The 18,264-nt window shown below is 37.7% G+C and overlaps 1 protein-coding gene across 8 annotated transcripts in view; it reads right to left on the reverse strand.

The window, feature by feature from the left end:
- LOC138757581 (short transient receptor potential channel 3-like) overlaps positions 1-18,264 on the reverse strand; it is a 200,480-nt gene that overhangs the window by 32,807 nt on the left and 149,409 nt on the right. For all 8 annotated transcript variants that reach the window (XM_069925171.1, XM_069925173.1, XM_069925170.1 and 5 more), the window contains 4 exons: positions 15,276-15,492; positions 14,945-15,178; positions 3,081-3,345; positions 26-221 (listed from right to left, as the gene is read on the reverse strand). In XM_069925171.1, coding sequence (XP_069781272.1) covers positions 26-221; positions 3,081-3,345; positions 14,945-15,178; positions 15,276-15,492 — 912 coding nt within the window. The remainder of the gene's footprint in view (positions 1-25; positions 222-3,080; positions 3,346-14,944; positions 15,179-15,275; positions 15,493-18,264) is intronic.

Genomic DNA, 18,264 nt, shown 5'->3' on the forward strand with positions numbered 1-18,264 from the left:
AAATAAAGCAGATGGTTTGTCCTACCTCAATTTCCTGATATGAGCTATTAATCATGGCAATCAGCATGTTGAGCAAAACTACCACCATAGTGACATTGTATATTCCATATAAGACATATCCAATGTTCTCAATGAATTTGTGGTCATATTTGAGGACAACAGAAGAAACTTCAGATAATCCAAAGATTGACCAGAAAAGTGTCTTGAAACTTTCTTCAACTCTAAGGAAGACATAAGATATGAATTAATTGGTTCCATTGTGACATCCCCCTTTATTGATAATTAATATTATGTTTGAAAAGTTAAGAATAAATTGTTAAACTAATACTGGGTACAGAAATTCCCAATATTCTGGAAAAAATGTTGGAAAATTTAGCTTTATAAGTGGTTTCCTTTCATTTTTTATGCTTAATGAAAATGAGGAATCCACTGAATGTTTGATTAAATTTAAAATGCTCCAATGATCCTTTATTTTGGTTTACTTATGAGTTACTCCACATGAAATTAATTTAATTTAATATCACTTAAATCAAAATTACATTATCTAGCAAATGAAGTTTTTCACAATTCCAACAAATTCCACTTTTAAGTATTCTAATATATGCACAACTCAATATCAGGGAAAACTGAAATCCCTAGGATCATTATCAAAGATTTGAATCTTACCTTCCCATCTCTCATTTTTTAAAAATCAGTTACTTCTATAACATTTATTTCTTTCCAATGCATCAATGTGCTATCTTCCATTTTATTACTAATATTCCTGTATTTATATAGTACAATTTCAGTTAATCTTTAATATCCTTATTCCTTCCTTACCAGTTCTTTTTAATCTATCAATTTTTTTGCTTCTTCTCCTGCTTCCTGTACATGGAAACCAAACATTTTCTTATCTCCTCTGCAGGTTCCCTATGAATACTGCCACCTTCCACTGTAAGCACAGTCTGAAGATTCCCTTTCAGGCCTTCATTAATGTCTTTATATGATAATTAATTGGAAGGTGCACAAGATAATTTGCTTATATTTTTTCTGCTTTTTTGTGATTTCTACCTACTGCCATTATATAAACCTAATTATGAGAAAATCTCAACATGAATAAGATATCCAATCATATTGAATGGTAGGCATCCACTGTGATTTACCTCACCCACAGATTTCATCTATATAAGTATATAAGCACAAGTCTGTACATATAAAAAGAGCTAATGGAATTTTGATTTTTGTTTCAAAAAGTTGAAGAGTGATGGTATATATCACTTATACAGTCTTTATCTCATATTATGTAAAGTGTACTTTATTTGGCTTTGGGTATTCAATGTCAGGATGAGTAACTGATTCAAAGGATTAGAAGGTAGATTCATCATATTGACAGCAGGGTAAAGAGTTAAATTATGAAGATAAATTGCATCAAATTAGCTTGTGTTCTCCTGAGCAGAGTCATAAAAGTACTGTATCTATAATAAAATCAATTAAATCAGTTAGTTAAAAGGAATTATTTCCACTGATGTGGGGAATTGAGAATAAAGTGGCACAGCTGCTAAAGCTGCTGCTTGATAGGTCCATTGAACCAGGTTCAATACTGACCTCCAGTTAGTGCTGTTTGCATGGAGTTTGCATGCTCTCTTTGAGATTGTAGATTTCTTCCAGATGCACTTGCTTCATCAGACAGGACAAAGACATAAGTAAATTGGGCACTGTAAATTGTCTCCCATTTACAGGTGAGTGATAGAATCTGGGAGAGTTGATGGGAATTTGGGGAGAATAGGTTACAGTTAAAATTAGCAGGGGAATGGGATTATTCTGTGACATGGTTTAGATTTTAAAGGCCAAATGGATTCCTTTTACATATAAGCAAATATGGAAAAAATCAGTAAGGTCATAAACGAATATGAACAAAGGCAGTAAATGAGGTTGGAGCACAGATAAAGCTTAAGTTAACTGAACAGTGGAACAGATTTGAGAGGATGAACACCCAACTCCTGACTGAATGTACTGAGGCAAACTTTAACACACAAATTGCTAGACTTTCTGAAATCAGCCAATTGAAGTGTGAGTTCTTCCCAATTTGTGTATGGACATTTGTCAGGAAGACTGAGGCAGTTGATCATAACTTACAATGTGTGGAACTTAGTCAGATGTCAAGAAACAATAGTTTAATGGAGGTTGGTGGGATAGGAGTAACTGAACATGCTGTTGGGTCATTCAGTGAATGGTGATTCTCTGTAAGAATTCAAACAAAACTTGGAGAGATTCAAAACAATGGCCAAGGTCACAGCATTCAAAAATAGGTGGAACATCAGAAGGGAAGTCTTTCAGTCACTCCTACAATCTCTTCATCACACTTAGGAAAGAAATAGTTGACACTCTATTTTTCTCCAAAGGATTTTTCTCTTTTTTTCCTGTTCTTCCAGGAATCTATGTTGTTATAGTTGAATCGAGCTGAAAGGGGTATTTAGTGGCAGTTACTGGGACATGAGAGAGAGAGATAGAGAGAGAGAAAGATAGAGTCATCATACTGAGCTGTACCACACTATGATGAAGCTTGACTGTAACTGTGTTTTTCAAGTTTGCATGAAACAGGCTTTTCTAGGGGCAAGAAGTTAATCGCTACATCTATCCTATTCCACACATGCCCCTGAAATGCTGACATAAGTTTCCAAAAGTAGAAGCATCCAATTCACACTGATATCCATCATTTTGCTGGGTCAAAGAAATTACATTGCCTCAACCTTCCCTCTTAGTAATTAGAATGACCAGAATGTCAGTAATTTGGCAGGATTTTTAAAAAAAAATACTATCAGCCAGAATACTGACATTCTGCAGGACTAAATAGAGAGAAGAAAGTATACTCAATTTCCCACATTATAACTTTTCACTTATTTCCACAATGCTATTGATAGGTAGCAAACAGATACTTGGTGTAATGCCTTGGGAAATCAGCAGGAGATTCATCCACTTTCCCCATTACCTGTGGGGATTTTGTGGCAATTAATTTAGAGTTGCATTAGTGGAGCATGTCCCATGTCTCCCCTCTCAGACAGTTATTTGTTTATGATATAAAATAAAATGTAAGAACTCACGTTGTGAAGGCTGGATTCACCTTTGCACCAAGATAGTAGGAATACAGGATAAACATCCCAATCATGAAAGCAAGAAACACCATGATAAAAATGACCATGAATTTGAATATATCTTTCACAGTCCTTCCAAGGGAAATTTGTAACGGACCAAAGCTTTCATTTGCAGGTAGGATATAAGCGATTCGTGAAAAACTAAGGACAACAGCTATTGCATAGAGGCCTTCAGAGATGATCTGAGGATCAGACGGAACCCATCTGTCTCTGGCTATAAAGACAAGATAAAACATTATTAATTGGCAAGGTCCAATTTAAAATCACAGCAGACTCTGTACTCTTCATGAAATCTTAGGGATTTCTCAATGTTATCCTAAAATAACTGTTAGATTTCTTGTGACAATCTTTGTTGTAAGAATACAGATTTTTCAACAGTCTTCTTGTAGCTTCATGAAGAAAATTAAAGAGAAAGGCTTGAAGTACTCATCTAGTCAGATATCATGAGTGGAGATAAATGCAAAGTTAGCAGTTTGATAACCTTTGTTCATAACTGGCCAAATGTTGATGTGAAATATTAGCCCTATGTTGCTTTATCAAAAGATGCTGTCTCTTTTCAGATTGGATACTTTCAGACATGCAACTATGTACTTATATGATGGGTTTGACTAACAGCAGCTGTTGCAAACAATGAGAAGTTGGAGGGACTCAGTTGGTCAGATAGATTTATTGATCCTTTCTCTAACTGCAACAGTAATTGAACAGTTAATTATTCAACATGTAAATGAACAATACTCAATAATCAAACATACACCTGCTTACAGCAATAACAAAGATTAATAACATTCTTGAAATGTTAAATCATGAAAGGTGCATTTCATGCTAAATGTACCATAAAATTGCTCTTTGAAATACAGCTACTTATTTCTTAAATCTTAATCTGTTCTATAGAGCTTCAAAGTCTTGAATCTCTGTTGTATTCAGATTTACTATTGATTGGGAAAGAACAAACCACAGGTAACCCATTTAAAACCCTCAATGATAAATTGGAATAAATGCATTAAAACCACCTCTTTCATAATTAGCTATCACTGATCGAAGTCACCTATTAATTGTTGTGCCCAAGATCATGATCCATGACTTGCAAACTTTGAACATTAGCATTGCCAGCTTCACCCTGATGCATAAAGTTAGATCAATCACTGCATGCAACAGGTATTTTCATATTAAACTGAAATGTACAACTGAAAGTTAGAGTTGTATTGGCATTCATGTATGACCCAACACAGTAATAGGTAGTTAATTATTCAGTCTTGTAATAGGATTCAAGTGGTCAATCAAAGAGGTAGCACTACCACAGTAGCTCGAGAAGAGAGCAAAGCAAAAATTACAGAAGGATCCTAAAGACTGGAATGTGCATTGCCTTAATTAACTGTCCAAGGATTTTATTTGGAGTACATTAAATTAACTGAAAAGATAAGAGAAATGACAAATTGTTCCAACTACAGTGCATGACCATTATAATCTTTGGGAGTCCGTAGCTCAATGTTTGCACTCATCCTCCTGAATCCAAAGGCTAAAGGTTCAAGTTGAATCCCAAATTAAGGCACACATTTAGAGTTTTGGTTGAGATATTGAATTGAGGGTAAATATTCCCCGAAACCATTTCAGAAAAGAGCAGGCAAGTTTGCTTGTGTTCCTGACAATGGTTAAATATCTGTCAACTAATAACACTAAATCAAGCATCTGGTTATTTTCCCTCAGTCACACAAGGAACAGTGTACTGTGTACACAATGGCTGGTACACTGTAATTCCTCCTGTCAGCAATGGTTTCACTTCAAAAGTACATTGGCTGATACACACTTTCGGAAATCCTGAACTGGAGAAAGTATTGGATGAGAAATTAGTTGATACAAATTTGCAAAAACCAATATTCTGCTGTTGAACAACTGCTCAATTATAAATTCAGAAATTTTACAAAAAATTCTTGGTGTCTAGGCACACAGGATTTCAATTGCTAAATGTACTCCTGGTGATCAATGTGATATCGGACAGATGTTTTTGGAGCAGTCACAGGACTTTTATTTTGTGTCTTTGCAAACTATATTTTTACATCCAAAGCTTTACTAACATCACTCTTATCCAGTTCTTTCAAGCCTCTCTTCTATGCGTCATCTTCTCACTTTAGTTCAAGGAGGTGCAGCCTTGTACTACATCATCTCATTCGGAGCGATGGTAATATGTGGGTCACCTGAATGAGAGCTGATGACAAAGGCACTGGGGGAGAGGCTGGGTTGGGAGCAAGAAAGCTATCACCTTGAAAAAAAGACACAATCCACAAAGCTATTGCCAAATGGCCATTGAAGAGCCTCATCAATCCTTGCAATATATTGGAGTGATGTGACTCTCTCAAAGTATTTTTTTAACGGATCCATGACAGCAGCAACATCAGTTGTCAGATGCCAGTTAAACCGGCTTGTGATTGCTGAAACGTCAATGATCAGTTGTTTGCCGATGGTTGGGGCTGTACATTTTGAAATTGAGCTGGACACTTCTTCAACGCCAGAGGCAAAGATCTCTTGGCTCCTCTTAAAACCTGGAGCAAAGTTGGAGCTGAGTCCACCATGCTTTTTGCCATTATCTACAGATCTATCAATTCGTTGTACACATCTATCAGCCTTTTCCTGCAGGCAGACTCATCAAAGTTCTCAGTGGAATAATCAGAACTTAGGTATGACCTGGGAAGCTGGCATCTGCTTCGTGACTTAAAACTTCAGATCCTGATTCTAATCTAGCCTTTACGGTCTGAAAGGTGTTTAGTGCAAGTGTCAAATAGTCTCACATTGATCACTTGATGCTGAGTTGCCACTCAAAGGATTCAAGCAGCAAGGTTATGATGAGCAAAGGGGGAATATGAAAAAGGCCAAAGTGTAGGACAGACATGTGATAAATGAATGATTATGCTGCTTTTTCAATGAACTATGTTTCTGAGAGAGGCAACACTCTTTCCTCCAGGGAGGTGAGATCAGAGCTATGCTCTGGCAACTAGTGTTGGTTGTGCTTCAGTTTTACCTGGGAAATATACCAGTGAGAGCTGCATCTCATGTTTGGATGAATAGCCTACCATGCTGGAGAGGTGACAATGAAGGACGAGAGGCTACTTAATAGAAGTATATAAAATTATGAGGGGTTTAGATAGGGTGGAGAGCCAGCACCTTTTTCCTGGGGTGACAATAGCAAACACCAGAGGATATCTGCTTAAAGTGAGCGGAGGAAAGTTTAGGGGAGATGTCAGTAGTGGGTGTCTAGAATGCATCGTGGTGATGGAGGATGATACAATAGGGACATTCAAAAAACTCTTCAATAAAAATAGAGGGTTATGGAGGTGAGGTAGGGAAATATGAGATTGTTGTGGAGTAGGTTTACATAGATCGGCACAATTCATGTGCCAAAGGGCCTGATCTGTGTTTGGAATGTGGTGAGCCACATAAAGCAAGTGTTGAATCCTGACTGACAAAATTGGTGACACATTGACCAGTGTGGGAGGTTGGCAGAGGAGTTTATGGGAACTAGGATTTGAAGATGCATTCACCAAGTTGACGGTGTGGCCATACAGGCTCATCACTTCATCTGCAGAGTCAGTCCTGACTGCTCGCATGAACCACTTTCTATTGCTGCTTTAGCATTTTCCATATCTACTAATCTAATCTACTGTGGTTTTAAGACATCTCTACTCTTCCTCGTCTCCAAGGACCTCTGGAGCTGCATGAAAATATCTGTATGCTATTGTGCTTGGCCATGGCTTCTAGTTTTATCTGTGACCTGACGGATGAATTTCACCATCTGTTCCAGACAGAAAACATTTTTCCTTTAAGAAATACAGGCTCTCTCTAATCAGTGACAGCTGGTTTGAAATGATGCTATCCAATCAAGAGGTTGAACCCTGTGATGATGTGCTAAGGCAATATATAGCATGGTTAGCACCAAGTTGTCAGTGTTATGAATGTCACATCATGAATTATCTATGCATCTTAAACTGTGTTAAGTGAGTTTCAGATGTATTGCAGTTTAGCCCTCTGCAGTTCTCAGTGGGATTCAAAAATGATGAGCCTGAACATGTTGATCATGTCTCTTCTGTTTGTCCTTTGATATAGCTGGGTAATACTGACAAGTTGGGTATGAACAAATCCAAACATAGGTAAATAGTTAAAGGTAGCATTAAGCAATGGATTAATGTCTAAATACAGTGGTTTAATAGTTAAAAATAGGACTTCTCTTGTCTATCATGTACATTGTTCGTTCTCTCTGATTACACTTTTGTTTTTCTGTCCTGGTATTTCAGTTTCTATTTTATCTTTAGTTCTGTTACACATTGAATTGCTTTTGCCCTGTTTCAGCTTTCTCCTCAGATAAGTTTCATTAATATGACTTCAATTTGTACAATTCATTAAACCTTCTTTCCTCATAACATCAACTTCATTGGGAGTGGTTGCTATGAGAAGAGCAGATTTTAATCTTAACATGTTGGTTTTATTCCAAAGTTCATTCACGGAATTATTTTTCATGGGAATATAATTGCCTCGCAAATGGCACCATGAGTTAATTTCTATGCTCTCTTTCTAGAGCTTAGTTATCTCATATCTCCACAATGGTAAAACACGAATGTCTGCAGATACCGTGGTAGAAGTAAAAACACCATGCTGGAGAAACTCAGCAGGTTAAACAGTGTTCTTTATAAAGCAAAAGTAACAATACATAACCAACATTTTGCCAGGGTCAGCGTCATGGGGAGGCATTCATGGGCCATGCCCACCCAATAAGTTATTGTGCCCCCCCCACCCATCAGCAGCACTAGCCTCAATGGTGGGGGGGGGGGGTTTGCAGATCACAACAGTGATGCCATTAGAGGTGTGGTTTCATCTCCATGTCTGATGGTGTGGCAGACAGAGGATGTCCATGGCAAGTGTGGCACCTGCTCAAGTGAGTTCTCTAATGGCAGTTTGTACCCCTCCACCACCCGACGGTTACCCTAATGCCCCCCATTTAGATCTCTTCTGACTCTGTCTCTGTGTTTCGGGCTTGAGTCCTTCAAGGTATTAAAAAACGTTGGGAGGTGCCCAAACAAAATGGTGGGAGGGGCTAAGGGGAGGAGCACAAGTCTCAAAGACTTGTAATAGGTAGATAAGGGAGGGATGGCACACCAGCAAGCAGGGGGAGGAGAGATAGTTTTGTGAATGCAGAGGGAAAGCGGTGGAGAGCTGGAGGAAAGAAGATGAAGGGAAAAGGAAGAGATGGAGAATGGTGAGTAGGCTAGCAGAAACTAGAGATGCTGATGTAAATACCATCCAGTTGGAGAGTGCCCAGATGGAAAATCAAGTGTTGCTTCTCCAATTTACGGGTGATTTTGATGGGATAGTACACGAGGCCAAGGACAAATTTGTAAGCATGGGAGTATGGTGCAGAATTGAAGTGGTTGGTCATTCAGAGATCCCTGTCACTGATTTGAACAGATCAAAGGTGCTCTGTGAAACGACTTCCCAGTCTGTGTCCAGTCTCTCCAGAGAAGGCCACAAAGGGAGCATTGGTGGCAGTAGATAGCTCCTGCAGACACACAAGTGAAGTGCTGTTTTACTTGAAAGGACTGTTTTGGACCCCGAATGGTGTAAGAAAGGAGGTGTGAGCACGTGTGGCTCTTCCTGCAGCCGCTGGGGAAGGTACCAGGGGATGATAGGTGGGAAGGGAATGAGTGGACAAGGGAGACACAGAGGATGAGAGGAGAGAAGTGGGGAAGCTATAGGTGGCGGAAATGACAGAGTTTGTGATGGATGCAGAGGCGAGTGGGGAGTAAGTTAAGGACAAGGGGAATCCTGTGCTTGTTATATATGGGGATAGAAGATGCCAGAGCAGATGAGTGGGAAATAGAGAAGATGCAGGTAGGGGCTGAGTTGATGGTGGTGGAAGAGAAGCCACATTTGTGGAAGACGGCAGACATTTCACATGATCTAGACTGGAAGACATCCTTAATGGTAGACACTGGAAACTTTGAAAGAGCCACCATTTTAAAGAACGCTGCTGCAGCCATTAGTGTGTTGCTGAATTAAAAACTTGCCTGTTGAGAGCTCTATGAACATGCAGTACCTGAGGGACAGCCTTTCAAGCACATAGTTCATTAAACCCAATTCAATTCAGGAGCTAAACAAGGAGGAAAAATCACAATGATCCTGTTGCTAAATGTTCATTGCAACACAACATAAAACTGTGAATATGTTTCTTGATTACAAAATGTTGGTTATTGAAATATATTTATTGATATTGAAAAACCTAAATACCTGAAATTATAGCTAAACAAAGAATGAAATGTTAGGGAGGAAATGTCATACCCACAACCTGTTTAGCCCATATGTGATTCCAGTCCCATCAACATGGTTATGTATTAAATGTCCATTGGAGTAGCCTAGAAAGCCAAATAATTTGATGGAAAATGAGGGATGGACAATAAATGCAAACAACATTAATATATAGATAGAAATGCTCCATAAATGAAATCAGAAAGAAAACACTACGAAGTGCAGGAGGCTACGGAGATTGGGAGTGAGGTTGTCGTAATTGGTACTGATTAGTTTTAGCAAATGAAAAAGAAGTCAGCGGACTTTAATAAACAATTTTGTAATAGTTTCAGGACTCATTCCATTTTTATATTAATCAAAGGTTTTTAAACTAAATGAGAGCAGAATTAAAAGTTAAAATTGATAAATAGAATAAATAAATGAAAAAATTGTACATTTTTTCATATCCAGAAATTAAGTTTTTGCTGGTAATAGCTCTGTTGGAGGATATTTAACCTGTACATCTGTGTCATATGTAGAAGCCAATACCATTTGATGTCTCATGAAAGAAGGAGCAGCATGCTTGTTTGGGCTTAGAAATAACCTCTTCAATGGTCATTGGAAATAAATCTTTGACATCTAGACAGTACTAAAGAAGTATTATGTCAAGCAGAGTTTGATTCTGACTAGGGAACTTGTGCTGTTCATATATATTCCTTATGACTGTTTGAGTTTCCAGGGGTTACTCTGGTTTCCTCACATCTCTCAAAGATGTACTACTGAGTTTAAATGGCTAATGTAGATTGGCCCCAGCAAGGACAATGGCAGGACAATCAGTCAGAAGTTGATGGGATTACCCTGAGATTTGGGTTAAGCATCAAATTAACAGGCCAAATGTGTCATGAGAAATACAATATAGAACAAAACAGTGACATACAATTAAAATTAGCTTTAATATTTGCTTTCTTTAACAGATGTTTACATGTCAAAAATTATATATATATGGTGCTGTTTTATGTTTTTACAGTTTAATGTTTTGTTCCAGCATCAGTAATTGGGACTACATTTTTTTTTTTTTTTTTTTTTTTTTTTTTTTTTTTTAAATTTTTTTTATTTTTCACACCATAAATCACATTAGCCATGATATACACTATTTCTTTTCACACATATACAGTGACTTTTTCTCCCCCCCCCCCTTTCCTCCCAAACCACCCCCCCACCCCCCCCTCTCATCCATTTTAGGTATACAATCTAGGTTGCATTAAGCCAGTCAGACAATGTTGTCATTCAACCAAATTACACCAGAAATTCTACTGAGTCCATTCTTTTCTTTCCTTCTCCTTCCATCAACTTAGGTAATGTTTGTCCCCGGTAGGTTTTCGCTATTGTATTTAATGTAAGGCTCCTATACTTGTTCGAATATTTCAATGTTATTTCTTAACCAATATGTTATTTTTTCTAATGGAATACATTTATTCATTTAAATTTGGTAGTTTCTTCCTTTTAATTTGGTTATGTATTCCATTAATATTTAAAGACATATAGTTCAGCGTAGCCCTTTTATATTTTGTTTATCTTCTCTTTCCGTTTTTCCATCATTACCTTTCCTCCTTTTCCATGTAATTGGGACTACATTTTCATGTAATTTAATTTGTGACTATTAATATGACAGATGTAACATACCAAGCGATGGCATAGAAGGTTTATTTCTAAATTCTGTTCATAACCATACAAACAATAAGAATGGACTACAATGCTGAATTTTAACAATATTTTAACAATAGAACATATATTCTAGTGAGACTCTGTCATTTGGTTAAAGTTATCTGAACAAAATCATGGATGCACAAACATTATATGTACATATAATTATATTTGCACGAGAGATTCTATGGAGTTAAATATTACGTTAACTCTCTTGGGTACTGATCTTTTCATGTTCGGAAGTCTGATGTCCATTTCGTGGTTGTTAATTTTTCTGATCATTAATTTTAATGAATGATAAATCAGATGGGTCATGAGTTGGACTGCTAACCTTCGAGGTCAATTATCCAATTTACAATTCTCTCAAGCAAGAGTGTCTGTGGGGGAGCAGTGACCTTTCCATGAAGTGATTACAGAGGAAGACAGCATTTGCAATTGAAGACCTTTAATCTGATTTTCATTGCTTGTAATTGCAGTAATCATTTTCATTAGGTTTTAAAGTTTATAAGCATGCATGCACTCTCCTTTTCTCCAAAGGCAGAAGGGACTTCCTGAAACCATTACCCAATTCAAAGCAGATCATTCTCTTTTTGCATGTACTAGTTCATCAAGCTTGCAAATTATAATTTTACCAGAGAATGGCAGGATCAATTATAGCATTATACAAGGCTAGTGATGGATTTTTAGAAATAATTTCTAAAACCTGTTTAGGGCATGAAGTGAATTGTAAGCAGAATACCACCATTAATTTCCTCCCTTGCAACAGTTCTCCAGATTTCCACATTGATAAAATCACTGACAATATTTATCAGGTGTATTTACTTAAATTCACTTTTTCTAGATTTGTTTTTTTTTTCACTGTTTGTTCTTGAATTTTACATCATTTTCATTCTATCAAGGACATCTACAAGAGGCTGGGTGTCTTAAAAAAGTAGCCTCTATCCTCAAAGACTCCCATCATGCCCTCTTCCACTCTGCCACCATCGGGAAAGAGGTACAGGAGCCTAAAGACGAGCACTCAGCAGCACAAGGACAGCTTCTTCCCCACTGCCATCAGATCCCTGAATAATCAATGAACCAAAGACCTTACTTTTCGTGCACTTTTACAAGGTTAATGTTGTGAGATGGTTATAATATGTATGTTTGGACTCTGATTCTGCTGCAAGACAACAGATTTCGTGACTTGTTCATGACAATAAATTCTGATTTTGACTTTTTTTTCTTCTAATCTGAAATTAGGTGGAAGTTATGCAGACTAATTTCTGGTTTGGTTAACCTGAAACTTGCAAGCAGGCAAATGAAGACTGAGTGTATGAGTTTTGGGGAACCCCTTGTGTGCCGGTAAACTTTCTGAAGTTACAAAGGTGGTTTTGATAATTGATGAGGACCCTACGTCAGTTTCATTGCCATCCATTGGGAAGAAATCAAATTAAAACATGCACTTAGAATTGGATTCTTAGCAGTTACTTTAAACCAAACAGGGACGAACTTTCAACATTCATGAAAATGAAAATAATGGCACTTTGAGTGCATTTTGACTGCTTCCCATGGAGGTTAGCTGCTGCAGCCTCCTTGTCAGTTTTAAAATAGGTTGGTCACTGGGAAGGCATCATAAAAGAAAAATATAAATCTTTACCTTATGAAGCCAGAACTTTTCACTCAGTGACTCGCTTAAAATATTTATTATCACTTGCCCAGGGATGCAGTGCTGCCGAAGCTGATCGGAGCACTGCTCCAGCACCTTGTGGGGCTGCTCCAAGCACCTTAAGGGGTGGCACCAGCACCTCCTTGTCACTGTTTTTGGTGAGATCCAGCACCTAAAAAATTAGCATTGCATCCCTGCACTTACCTGTGATAGCTGGCAACTGTTCCTTTCCCTTTTCTGGGTGAAAATTGAACTGGCCACATTTAAATATGCACCAAAAGATAGGAATAAGACTGAACCACGAACCTCATGCTTATTCTGGAATTCAGTTAGTTCATCACTGTTCATTGTTCTTCTATCTTAAATCATGACCACATCCCATGATGTGAATGTTATAGAAATCAACCTTTGCTAGCATTTATTGTAATTTATGAAAGATAGATTCAAACGTCTATTACATTTTTCACAGAGAAATGTTTCCTAAATACCCACATTTATTAGAGAATGTTGCCTAATCCCAGATTTCCCAGCCAGCAGAAATCATTACCCCCCCTTCTCCATTTTCATTTCATATCTTATTCTCTACTTTTAAGTTTATCTTGGAAATATACATTTCCAATATATATTCAACATATTCTGTCTGCCAATATAAAGTTTCTGACATGTGGTGTTGAGAACTCTCCCAATACTCCAGGCTTGGTCTGCGTAGTGTTGCCATAGAATAACCACCAACCTAACTTATTCCAGTACTGTAGCTATAAACCATACTTTCCCTTAATGCCTGTTTATAGTTGTAACAACAGTTATCAGCTCATTTGGATAGGCAGATAAACAAAAGAGCTTTACTTTTCCAATATTCTTAGATATATCCTTCAACCAGTCAAACTAATGGAGAGGAAAACAAAGCAAACACATTCTATGGCCCTGCAATTAACAACTTTTTATGTTTCTTTGTTTGTAATCTCACTCTCTAACCTCCCCTAATAACCTGTCAAATAGATGAACTCTACAACTACATCCATAGCATCCCAGTCCTCATCCTATCACAGCTATTCCCTTTGTCCTATCCATCCCACCTCTGCCTACCCTGCAACAAAAAAAAAATTACTTTCCCTTTTTCCCAGTTTCAGTGAAGGCTTGAATTATTAATTCTGGCTCTTTTTCTACAAATGTCATCTAACTTGCTGAGGGTTTCTTTCAGATTTCCATCATCTGCAGTTAATTTTCTTTTTCAGTGATTCCAGATAATTAGGCTTTTCATCTTGTCATAGAGAATAGCAACAGAAACAGAGCCTTTAGGCCTACTGCATCTGCATCATACCTATCTATAGTAATTCTACTTGCTTGCATTAATTTCATATCCTTGTCAAGTTACCTTTTAAATGTTGTAATGCTTCCAAACTCCACCACATCCTCTGGCATCTTCCAGATACTAATGAAACTTTGTGTGAAAAATTTACCTCTCAGATTGTCTTCAAATCTCATCCTTCTTACCTTAAGCCTATGCCCTCTCGTTTTAAACATTCTACTCTGAGAAATTGAAGCCTACACTATCTGTGTCACTTATAATTTTATGTACCTCTACCAAGTCACCTCTCAGTCTCATATGCTCCAGGAAAAGCAGACCTCGCCTACCCAATCTCTCCTGATAACTCAAGCCCACCTATCTTGACAACACCCTTGCAAATCTGTTCTGCACCCTCTCTAGCTTGATGACATCCTTCTTATATATGCTAACCAAATCTCTCCCTAACCTCCTTTGTGGCATGTTGTCAGAGCTCTGTAGTTCTAATGCAAGATCATCAACCTGAACATGTTTTTCTCTCCACACATGCTGAGCATTTCCAGCACGCTTTTTCTTTTTTTGTTTAAAAGGCTAAAAATTCAAGGACATGCAACTATTAAATATACATCCAGCGTAACATGTGGCCTAATGTTCAAAGGTCAAATGGCGGGGAGGGAGTAGAGAACGTGTTCCTTCAGACAGGGTTACAGTGACAAAGCAAGAGACGTCATGAGGAAATTTAGTTTCAAAAACAAAACAATCATTTGTCAAGTTGTTCAACATCTGAACATCAGATTTATCTCAGTCCTTCAAACTGAATTATTAATCCATTGATTTTAGATTTCCAGCAGATCTTACCATTGCCACACAAGCCAAACACTTTATATAATTCACTTATAGAATGTTACCTACCATATGTGTAGTATTCCACTTCTGGTGGAAGTGGCACAAGTGACAGGTTATTCTCCTTAACAAGTTTATCTACAAACTGCTGAGCTTTTGAAGCTTCCAGAAATGCCAAAAATCTTGCTGTGAATGCAGCAATAAAAATTGATAGCATTCCAAAATCTAAAAGATTCCACATTTGGAAAATGTACTCTCGTGGTCCCTCCGTCCAGATTTCCTTACATTCAGTCCACATCATGCCTAGAAATAGATTATTTTGTCCAATTAGTTTGTAGTTAATTATTTTCAAAAATTTGGTCTTTATTACATACTTTTCCCATTAAAGGAAACTACTTACCCACTATCCATACCATAATTAGCATTTCTGTCCAAGTAAACATGGTGGTTTTCATTCTGAAGACTTGTTCAGGATAATCCAAAACTGTGACATTGGGTAAGGTTTTAATGCCTTCAAATCTGTCAGAGGCATTAAATACTAATAAGCACAGAAAGATGATGAAGGATGCTGCATGCATCACAAACTTCATGAAGGGACTTCTTAAAATCTTCCCCAGCTAGAAAACAAATAATTAAAATATGCATTGATCTTCTGGATATATGCTAATATTCAGTATTTTACCTCAGAAAGAATTGCTTGCCTTAGTTAACCATCTGGTGTGCACTTCTATAGATACTAAACTTCATACTGGTGGAGCTATACAAACTTTGCCACTGGAAGTTGATAACTTTTTCAAACTCAAATTCTCATTTCATTCTCCTACTGCATTTGACTCATCTGGGTTGTGTTTCCATTGATGTGAGACATCTTAGACTGTGTGTGTTTAAAGACTGGACGTGTTAATCCTTTGAGCAATAGAATCTCGGTCTTGTCCTCTTTTGATAAGCAAGCATAATGTTTTTTTTTCCCAGCAGGATAATAGAGTTACTGTGGAATGCGAGACCAGCTGAGTTTCTCCAGCATCTCTGTGTTTTCACTAGTAACTGTGAATTCAAACTCCTAACTTATTGAATCTATAGTTAATGTTAATATCTTTGATATTACCCTGGGCATATACCTGATCTATGCAACATCAACATTAAATATCCCATCTATAAATTAAATCATGGTGAATGCATAATGTTTTGTCTTACACTCTTAAATAATTATTGAATAGAGAAATCACTAAAAGCTGTATATTTTCCTGATGGCTGCAATTTAGACAGCACATTTGCCGATTAAAAGTGGACAAGGCATTTGTGCATAATTTACTCTCTAAAATAATTGTACAAGTGAGGAGACATCAAAGTTTTTGCAAAGCTGCACATTTTCTTAATTTGTACAACATTTTCATTTGCAACGAATTAATGACAATGCATTAATGTATTGTTTTACAATTTTAAATCATCGCACAAGTTAGAAGACAATAAAAGTCTTTACAATGCTGCACACTGTGGTGTTGCTTTTATCATAATAAAGAAACCCGAGTTCTTTTAAAACATCTATATTTTATTAGCTAAAGAACTCACTCAGGACCGTGTGGAGGCATCCATCTTGAATCTACCCAAGCTTCCACAAATGAGTCTCCAACTCCCTCTAGTGTTTGGGTGGATTATTAGCATTCTACCATTACATCCCCTTTCCTTGAGATGTTTAATCTAGCATGACCCACTAATACAGTATTCATTTCAATTTAAAGTTTAGCACAAATACAAGCACAACATCAGTAGCACAAAATTTTTAAGTGTACAGTTATTTTTCTTTTAGAGATTCAACCTGTCAGGTGCTTTGATAACATCTGTGACTCTTCTTCACACAGGTGCTTGTGTCGGCTCTGCTGGTCCACTCCTGTCCAGCACTGGGGGTATTTCCTCTGTTGCTGTGCAGGCTGGATCTTCTGCCTTTGTCTATTCCTGCAGTGTCTCTTGTGTTTTCAACAGGATCTTTCAATCCCTCCTCAGTATTTGACCATCCTCTGTTCTGACAATGTAGGATCTCGGATTTACTTCCTCCAGAACAGTGGCTGCCTTGTCCCAAGTGTTAAAATCTTGGAGTCTCATTGTGTCATGTTATGCCAGTGGCCCTAAGCTTCTTGCTGACTTGTCATAGGTTGCTTTTTTTCTCCATTGCATACACTTTTGTTTCCGTTCAATACCTTCAACATATCTGTTCTTGTTTGGTCTGCAGAAGAGAGAAGTGTGGTGCATAATCTATGTCCCATCAGAAGCTCAGTGGTGACATGCCATGTGATGAAGCTCTTTAACTCAATAGAGCTAGATATGGATCTGAGCCACTGTCTAGTGCTTTCTTGAGCAACAGTTTAACTATGTGAACTCCTTTTTCTGCTTTACCATTTGACTGTGGATGCAGAGGATTTGAAGTCGCTTGTCAAAAATCATACTCTTCTGCAAAGTTCTGGAATTCTCTACAGCTGTAGCATGGTCCATTTTCACTGGAGATAATTTATGGAATTCAATGTCTTGCAAAGACCGATTTCATATCACACAAGCAGCAGACATATTAGGAAGCAGTGCAATCTCCAGATAGTACAATAGATAATCAATAACCAGCAAATAATTCTTCCCATCCATGTTGAACAGATCAGTCCCAACTCTCTGCCATGGTTCTGCTGGTAAGTCAGTTATGATCATGGGTTCCTTTGTCTGCTTTGTGTGATGTTTCAAACAGGTCTCACAGTTGGAAATCATCCTGTCAATGTCAGAATTTATCCCTGGCCAATAGACAGCAGTTCTGGCCCTCCTCTTGCACTTTTCCATTCCAAGGTGCCCCTCATGCACCCTTTTCAACATCCTTTGTCGCAGTAATTGAGGAATGATAATTCTGCTCAGCTCTGATGTTGTTGTGTGACTGACATTCACCTCTAGGCCATCCTTCATTCAGATTCTTGATGACCTTCTGCAGAACTGTGTCCTTTTTCTGTTTCAGATGCAATCTGCTTGGATTTCATGGCAGACACAGGAAGAGATTCAGTGATCAGATTCACGTGGAGATTCACATCTGTGTCTGTAGAATTCTCATTATGTGCTGCTCTCTACATCGTTGCCCTGGATAACACATCAGCTAACACAATAGATTTTCCTGGTATGTACACAAATCCAAAGTCATAACACTGTAGCTTCATCATCAGCCTTTGGTTTCTCAGTGACATTTCACTGGTATTTTTCTTGATTATCACTATTAATGGCTTATGGTCTGTATCTGCCATGAATACACATAACTGTGGAATTTTTTTGAGTCCATGGACCAGACCTTAGACACTCTTTCTTGATCTGTGCATATCGACATTCACATGTGGTCATCATCCTTGATGCGTATGCCACTGGCCTCC

Source organism: Narcine bancroftii, chromosome 3, assembly GCF_036971445.1.
Source record: "Narcine bancroftii isolate sNarBan1 chromosome 3, sNarBan1.hap1, whole genome shotgun sequence".
In the NCBI taxonomy this organism is placed as follows: Eukaryota; Metazoa; Chordata; class Chondrichthyes; order Torpediniformes; family Narcinidae; genus Narcine; species Narcine bancroftii.